We start from the raw sequence: 9,096 nt of genomic DNA, 5'->3' as shown, positions 1-9,096 counted from the left end.
TCATGTTATTACCCCTAGTTATTACATAATCCTACTATCAATCTTTCCCCTTTACCTGTTACCACTTTATGTAGGCTACGTTGGTCTGAACGGTGGCCAAAATGAACAATGTTCTCCTTTAGTCCATGTCAAATAACACTCACAGGCATCCTTGTCAGTTCCTGCTTTAGGACATAAAACAACTCCCACTTGGCTGGGCCTGTGTCTGAAAAGGTGAAATATGATACAGTAAATTGATTGTCTGTAGAAATAGCTCTTCTCTCAGGAATTAGGGAAGAAAACCATCTGGAATTGAAATTATTTTCACCCCTTTGGGTCGCGTGTCATGACTCTTGTTTCCCGGGCTCCGGCCCGCCTCGCGGACTATTTAAAGATTCTCCTCTCAGTGCCTCAGTCCTCGAGCCCTGCAGCGAGTCAACACAGCCGATTGACTGTAGAGCGCGAGAAAAGGGAAACTCCTGTCTGTCTGAACGAAAACAAACGGGTTGTAGTGTGCACGCTGTTAAAATAAACTAGCAACAATGTCTGAGGAAATTATTACCAGAATGTGCCTTTTTCTACTCATCGTCTGCTCGGTAAGTTTAATATATAATATGACAGATTTTATGTATCAGATGTGAATAAAGTGCTGGATTTTCATCTATTAATTTATGTAACTTTGTCACTTTGCATTTTATGCAATAATAACCTATTCTTTCTCTCTCATTCACCCGGCTATTGTCATATGATTTGTCTTGTCTTCATATTTATTATTTAGTCATAGATTTGAAGTACAAACTTTGGGAACGCAATGTGCAGTTATAGCAGCTAAAACATTCCATGGGGGAATGGGCTCGCAGTAAACAGCTCTGTATAGTAGCCTACAGCAGCTCTGTATAGTAGCCTACAGCAGCTCTGTATAGTAGCCTACAGCAGCTCTGTATAGTAGTGTACAGCAGCTCTGTATAGTAGCCTACAGCAGCTCTGTATAGTAGCCTACAGCAGCTCTGTATAGTAGCCTACAGCAGCTCTATATAGTAGCCTACAGCAGCTCTATATAGTAGCCTACAGCAGCTCTATATAGTAGCCTACAGCAGCTCTATATAGTAGCCTACAGCAGCTCTGTATAGTAGCCTACAGCAGCTCTGTATAGTAGCCTACAGCAGCTCTGTATAGTAGCCTACAGCAGCTCTACAGCAGCTATAGTAGCCTACAGCAGCTCTATATAGTAGCCTACAGCAGCTCTATATAGTAGCCTACAGCAGCTCTATATAGTAGCCTACAGCAGCTCTGTATAGTAGCCTACAGCAGCTCTGTATAGTAGCCTACAGCAGCTCTAGCCTACAGCAGCTCTATATAGTAGCCTACAGCAGCTCTATATAGTAGCCTACAGCAGCTCTGTATAGTAGCCTACAGCAGCTCTGTATAGTAGCCTACAGCAGCTCTATATAGTAGCCTACAGCAGCTCTATATAGTAGCCTACAGCAGCTCTATATAGTAGCCTACAGCAGCTCTGTATATAGCAGCTCTACAGCAGCTCTATATAGTAGCCTACAGCAGCTCTGCAAAGTAGCAGTGTAAAGTAACAGCTCTGTATAGTAGTGTACAGCACTAGCCTAGCAACTCTATATAGTAAAGCAGCCTACAGCAGCTCTGTATAGTAGCCTACAGCAGCTCTATATAGTAGCCTACAGCAGCTCTGCAAAGTAGCAGTGTAAAGTAACCTACAGCAACTCTATAAAGTAGCCTACAGCAGCTCTATAGTAGCCTACAGCAGCTCTATATAGTAGCCTACAGCAGCTCTGCAAAGTAGCGTGTAAAGTAACCTACAGCAACTCTATAAAGTAGCCTACAGCAGCTCTGTATAGTAGCCTACAGCAGCTCTATATAGTAGCCTACAGCAGCTCTGCAAAGTAGCGTGTAAAGTAACCTACAGCAACTCTATAAAGTAGCCTACAGCAGCAGTTCTGTAAACAATGCAAGGTTATGAAAAAGTAGGGTTGTTATAATTGGAAGTCACTGTTACTGAAATGATTGGATTCAAAAGACTATGTTCTTGGGGTTTTTCTTATTCATTGCTACTAAAAGGAACATAAGTACAGAGTACAGAGAAGCAGTAAAACATTATTTAGTAGCCTAAATTGCGACATAGGACCTACAATTTAGTGCCAAGTTGTTGTTGTCCCATTTTATTAAATAGTTTTTAATTCATGTAGTGATAAAAGGTTAGGATAACATGGATTAAAAACTATTTAATAAAATGGGACAACAACAACTTGCCACTAAATTGTAGGTCCTATGTCGCAATTTAGGCTACTAAGTTATTTAGGTAAACAGCACATCAAGATTTGACAGCATTTGAGTAGCCTACATAGATTAGATTAGATTTGTACTTGCTGTAATACCACAGTGCATTACTCTCCATAAAAATGACTGCCAGATATGATTTGGCTACATCGAGTCATGTCTCCATCTTGTGGCAGTAAGATGCATTACAAGTGAGGTGTTAACTCAAAACGTGAAGAAGCCGGACATACAACAGTCTCCGCTTCTTTGACACACAGTGTCGACCTAACTCATTGACTTGAAGTTGAGTGGATTATCACATCTTCCCTGGAGACAAATCCTGATATCAGACACGTTATTCACACTATCCTAAGTGTTTTCTTTAACATTTCTGACTGTTATATTTTCTTCCGTCTACAGACAATGGCCCAGGACTGTTCTGGTCCCTGTGACTGTCCCTCGGACCCCCCTCCATGCCCGTTTGGTACCAGCCTGGTTCTGGATGGCTGTGGTTGCTGTAAGGTGTGTGCCAGGCAAGCCGGCGAGCCCTGTACCCTCCTGGAGCCATGTGACCACCACAGGGGGCTTTACTGTGATTATGCAATGCTGAGTGACACTGAGCACGGCATCTGCATGGGTGAGTTGAATTCTCCTGTCAACTATTAAAGAAAGGGTAGGAGGTTTTGAGATCTATCGAGACTGTGATCACCTCTTGGCTCTCCTATTGTAGAAATTGCTACATATTTTGTGCAGACTTTGTGAGGGCTTAGATTATCATTATCCAAAGCGGGCAATCACTGGCCTAATAATGTAAAGTCTTTGAAAAATCTAAAATGGCGTCTCCTCCTCTGTGTTTCAGCCCAGGAAGGCCAGACGTGTGACCTGGGAGGGGTCATCTACCGCAGTGGAGAGACCTTTCAGCCCAGCTGCAAGCACCAGTGTGTCTGTATGAACGGAGAGATCGGCTGCGTGCCAACCTGTGCCAGCGACGTGTGGCTGCCCTCCCCAGACTGCCCGTACCCACGCCGCATCCAGATCCCTGGGAGGTGCTGTGAGGAGTGGGTGTGTGATCAGAGCCCTCAGGACCACCCCTATCAGTCAGCCATGGCCGGTGAGTCTAACCTCCTAGTTTTTCTCTCTCTGTCTGGGTTTCTTTTCTCTCTTTACATCACTTTAACTTTTTCTCTCTCTCTTTTAAAGCTAAACTCCCATATTTTTCTTCTCCACAATGCTGTCCCTCTCCCTCTCTGTCTCTCGCTCTCTCTCTCTGTATCTCCCTCTCTGTCTCTCTCTCAGTGTCTCTGTCTCACTCTCTCGCCCTCACACTTTCTCTCTCTCTCTCTCTCTCCCTCTCTCTCGCTGTCTCTCTCTGTGTCTCTGTCTCTCTCTCTGTCTCTCTCCCCCTCTCACTCTCTCTGTCTCTCTCTCAGTATCTCTGTCTCTCTCTCTCTCTCCCTCTCTCGCTCTCTCTCTCTCTCTCTCTCTCCCTCTCTGTCTCTCTGTGTCTCTGTCTCTCTCTCGCTCTCTCTCTCCCTCTCTCTCTCTTCCCCTCTCTGTCTCTCTCTCAGTGTCTCTGTCTCTCTCTGTGTCTCTCTCTGTCTGTCTCTCTCTCTCTCTCTCTCTCTCTCTCTCCCCCTCTCTCTCTCTCTCCCCCTCTCTGTCTCTCTCTCAGTGTCTCTGTCTCTCTCAGTGTCTCTGTCTCTCTCTCAATGTCTCTGTCTCTCTCTCAGTGTCTCTGTCTCTCTCCCTCTCTGTCTCTCTCAGTGTCGCTGTCTCTCTCTCTCTCCCTCTCTCTCTCTCTCTCTCTCTCTCTCTCCTCTCTGTCTCTCTGTGTCTCTGTCTCTCTCAGTGTCTCTGTCTCTCTCTCTCTGTCTCTCTCAGTGTCGCTGTCTCTCTCTCTCTCTCTCTCTCTCTCTCTCTCTCTCTCTCTCCCCCTCTCTGTCTCTCTCTCAGTGTCTCTGTCTCTCTCTCAGTGTCTCTGTCTCTCTCTCACTCTCTCTGTCTCTCTCTCAGTGTCTCTGTCTCTCTCTCTCTCTCTCTCTGTCTCTCTCTCAGTGTCTCTGTCTCTCTCTCAGTGTCTCTGTCTCTCTCAGTGTCTCTGTCTCTCTCTCAGTGTCTCTGTCTCTCTCTCAGTGTCTCTGTCTCTCTCTCAGTGTCTCTGTCTCTCTCTCAGTGTCTCTGTCTCTCTCTCAGTGTCTCTGTCTCTCTCTCAGTGTCTCTGTCTCTCTCTCACTCTCTCTGTCTCTCTCTCAGTGTCTCTGTCTCTCTCTCAGTGTCTCTGTCTCTCTCTCAGTGTCTCTGTCTCTCTCTCAGTGTCTCTGTCTCTCTCTCAGTGTCTCTGTCTCTCTCTCTCACTCTCTCTGTCTCTCTCTCAGTGTCTCTGTCTCTCTCTCAATGTCTCTGTCTCTCTCTCAGTGTCTCTGTCTCTCTCGCAGTGTCTCTGTCTCTCTCTCTCACTCTCTCTGTCTCTCTCTCAGTGTCTCTGTCTCTCTCTCTCACTCTCTCTGTCTCTCTCTCAGTGTCTCTGTCTCTCTCTCTCACTCTCTCTGTCTCTCTCTCAGTGTCTCTGTCTCTCTCTTTACCAAAGTTCAAACTAACCACCTCTCCCGCTTCTCCTCCCCTCTTGTTCACCCCTTTCACCACTGTTCACCTTTTCCTCTCCCTTCCTCTTCTCTCAGGATCTGAAATTCACCCCTTGGTCTCTTCTTCCCCTCTGTCAGTCTACAGAGAGGTGTCAGCCCACGGGCCGGTCCCGGTGGAGAGCCCCAGGGAGAACTGCATCGTCCAGACCACCAAATGGGACGAGTGCTCGGCCACCTGCGGCATGGGCGTGTCGTCCCGCGTCACCAATGACAACGAGCGGTGCCAGCTGGAGAGGCAGACCCGTATCTGTATGATCCGGCCCTGCCACGTGGAACAAGAGAAGGACATCAAGGTGGATACATGGACTAATACCATTATATAGTATTAGAACATACAAAGGAATGTATTATATAGTATAACAACATACAGAGGAATGTATTATATAGTATAACAACATACAGAGGAATATATTATATAGTATAACAACATACAGAGGAATGTATTATATAGAATATTATATAGTATAACAACATACAGAGGAATGTATTATATAGTATAACAACATACAGAGGAATATATTATATAGTATAACAACATACAGAGGAATGTATTATATAGTATATTATATAGTATAACAACATACAGAGGAATGTATTATATAGTATAACAACATACAGAGGAATGTATTATATAGTATATTAATAGTATAACAACATACAGAGGAATGTATTATATAGTATAACAACATACAGAGGAATGTATTATATAGTATAACAACATACAGAGGAATGTATTATATAGTATATTATATAGTATAACAACATACAGAGGAATGTATTATATAGTATAACAACATACAGAGGAATGTATTATATAGTATAACAACATATAGAGGAATGTATTATATAGTATATTATATAGTATAACAACAGAGGAACGTATTATATAGTATATTATATAGTATAACAACATATAGAGGAACGTATTATATAGTATATTATATAGTATAACAACAGAGGAATGTATTATATAATATATTATATAGTATAACAACATACAGAGGAATGTATTATATAATATATTATATAATATAACAACATATAGAGGAATGTATTATATAATATATTATATAATATAACAACATATAGAGGAATGTATTATATAGTATAACAACATATAGAGGAATGTATTATATAGTATATTATATAGTATAACAACAGAGGAATGTATTATATAATATATTATATAGTATAACAACATACAGAGGAATGTATTATATAATATATTATATAATATAACAACATATAGAGGAAGGTATTATATAGTATATTATATAGTATAACAACATATAGAGGAATGTATTATATAGTATATTATATAGTATAACAACATATAGAGGAACGTATTATATAGTATATTATATAATATAACAACATATAGAGGAATGTATTATATAGTGTATTATATAGTATAACAACATATAGAGGAATGTATTATATAGTATATTATATAGTATAACAACATATAGAGGAACGTATTATATAGTATATTATATAATATAACAACATATAGAGGAATGTATTATATAGTGTATTATATAGTATAACAACATATAGAGGAATGTATTATATAGTATAACAACATATAGAGGAACATATTATATAGTATATTATGTAGTATAACAACATAGAGAGGAACGTATTATATAGTATATTATATAGTATAACAACATACAGAGGAACATATTATATAGTATATTATATATTATAACATATAGAGGAACGTATTATATAGTATATTATATAGTATAACATATAGAGGAACGTATTATATAGTATATTATATAGTATAACAACATAGAGAGGAGCGTATTATATAGTATATTATATAGTATAACAACATATAGAGGGACGTATTATATAGTATATTATATAGTATAACAACATACAGAGGAACATATTATATAGTATATTATATATTATAACATATAAAGGAATGTATTATATAGTATATTATATAGTATAACAACATATAGAGGAACGTATTATATAGTATAACAACATATAGAGGAACGTATTATATAGTATATTATATAGTATAACAACATACAGAGGAATGTATTATATATTATAACAACATATAGAGGAACGTATTATATAGTATATTATGTAGTATAACAACATATAGAGGAACGTATTATATAGTATATTATATAGTATAACTACATATAGAGGAATGTATTATATAGTATATTATATAGTATAACAACATAGAGAGGAACGTATTATATAGTATATTATATAGTATAACAACATATAGAGGAACGTATTATATAGTATAACAACAGAGGAATGTATTATATAGTATATTATATAGCCTATAATATATGCATGACATAAGATGATATCACATGGCATTTCTCAGCACATTTAATAAGTGAATACTATAATAAATAAGATATATTTTCATCACACATGTAAACAAGAAGCCATGCAATTCAGGAGCATAGAATGTCTTTGGCTCCTTATCGTTTACTAAAGGTTAGACCCACGCTGCCCTAAGCACGATAGACCATGTAGCAAGTTGTTATTCCCATCCTGAACTAACCTCCAGTCATCTCCGTTACGCAGAGGGGGAAGAAGTGTGTACGGACCCCCAAGTCCCCGCGCGGCGTGCGTTTCCAGCTGTCAGGCTGCAGCAGCAGGAGGGTCTACAAGCCCAAGTTCTGTGGTGTGTGTACAGACGGGCGCTGCTGCACCCCCCACACCACCGTCACCGCAGAGGTGGAGTTCCACTGTCCCGAGGGAGACGCCTTCAGACGCAAGATGATGTTCGTCAAGACGTGCTCCTGTCACCACGACTGTCCCCGAGACAATGACATCTTCCTGGCTTCGCACACACGCAGGATGATCGGGGACTATGACAACGATATGTAAACATCATGGCTGCCAAACAAACTGACAAGCACATAAACACATCAGCCCATATACACACACACATACACACACTGATAAAAACTACTTCACATCGCTCTCACACACACACACACACACACACACACACACACACATACATACACTGATAAAAACTACTTCACATCGCTCTCACACACACACACACACACACACACACACACACACACACACACACACACACACACACACACACACACACACACACACACGTACACACACACACACACATACACACACACACACATACACACACACACACACACACACATACACACACACACATAGGCAGCTTTATGAATTCCTGGACCCCTGTCTCTACCTTACTACCCATAGACATGTCTACCTAGTGGTGAGACTGAAAACAAGTATGTGAGTTCAAGCATGAGATTGACTCTTTCGGTTTTCTTTTGTTACTTTAGTTTTTGGTTTGGGTTTTTAACGCGCAGCTCTAAAGTCACCTGGCTCTTTGACTCGTCTGCCTGTGTATCTACAGAGATACTATAGGGTGGATCTGACGCACTGAGGAATCAATGTTAGAGATACGTAGCACATCACTTAGGAAGGTATATAGTTATATTCACTGCTAAAGGGTTATAGGAGCATGACATGGTAGTGTACAGATGAGCAGAAGGTACTTACTCAACCAAATGTCACATTTTGACATAAAATGTTAGAATATGATATTTAAAAAAAAAAAACATTATTAATATGTTAAAGATTAGCAATACAGAAATAGTTTGAATATATTATACTACTAGTATGTGCCTCGACTGATCTGCATATTATTGAGTGAACATATATATATATATAATTATATACACCTGACACAAAACTATTGGAAATGTTTATGATTGAGTCTTTTAACTTCGACGGGGACGTTACCTATATCTCTCATTATTTAGTCACTTCATTAGTTGTTGACCACTGATATATTTTTAGTTTAGTCCAACGTAAGAGTTTGGGTCCCTAAAAAATTGCTTTGTCTGACCGTGAATTCACGTTCACAGCATGGTCAAAAAGAGACATTTAAAATGACTAGAATCCAAAGGAAAAAAAACTCTAGTCCAAAAACACTAAAAACCAAAAAGTGGCTTTTGGCTGAAGAATGTAAATAATATTGTTTACTGTTTATTTAAAAAAGGAAAGAAAAGAACAAAGGAAATAAATCAATTCTGCATTGACGAATACACTTTGTGTAAATACTGTAAGACTGTGTACAGTTTAGTACTATAATTTATGTACCTGGTTGTTGTTGTTTAATTAATAACACCAG

The 9,096-nt window shown here is 39.5% G+C and overlaps 1 protein-coding gene across 2 annotated transcripts; it reads left to right on the top strand.

The window, feature by feature from the left end:
• The first annotated feature begins 271 nt into the window (after positions 1–271).
• On the top strand, positions 272–7,926 carry ccn2b (cellular communication network factor 2b). Of its 2 annotated transcripts, none has more exons than XM_042310287.1 (5): positions 272–575; positions 2,686–2,902; positions 3,125–3,376; positions 4,944–5,200; positions 7,479–7,926. In XM_042310287.1, the coding sequence occupies exons 1-5, from the start codon at positions 522–524 to the stop codon at positions 7,782–7,784; spliced, it is 1,086 nt and encodes a 361-aa protein (XP_042166221.1). In that variant the 5' UTR covers positions 272–521; the 3' UTR covers positions 7,785–7,926. The 2 variants fall into 2 exon arrangements, with proteins under 2 accessions (XP_042166221.1, XP_042166222.1); XM_042310288.1 differs by having other exon boundaries at positions 283–575; positions 4,986–5,200.
• Positions 7,927–9,096: the final 1,170 nt, after the last annotated feature.

Source organism: Oncorhynchus tshawytscha, linkage group LG31 (genome assembly GCF_018296145.1).
Source record: "Oncorhynchus tshawytscha isolate Ot180627B linkage group LG31, Otsh_v2.0, whole genome shotgun sequence".
In the NCBI taxonomy this organism is placed as follows: Eukaryota; Metazoa; Chordata; class Actinopteri; order Salmoniformes; family Salmonidae; genus Oncorhynchus; species Oncorhynchus tshawytscha.
The sequence above is the reverse complement of the archived record's forward strand: the minus strand, read 5'-3'. Positions and strand labels throughout refer to the sequence as shown.

Excerpts from the sequence above, each read along its gene's own strand:
- ccn2b (XM_042310287.1), top strand. The coding sequence starts at position 522 with ATGTCTGAGGAAATTATTACCAGAATGTGCCTTTTTCTACTCATCGTC. Across the intron at positions 576-2,685 it reads TTCTACTCATCGTCTGCTCG|ACAATGGCCCAGGACTGTTC; the intron begins GTAAGTTTAATA and ends TTCCGTCTACAG. Across the intron at positions 3,377-4,943 it reads CTATCAGTCAGCCATGGCCG|GATCTGAAATTCACCCCTTG; the intron begins GTGAGTCTAACC and ends CTCTTCTCTCAG.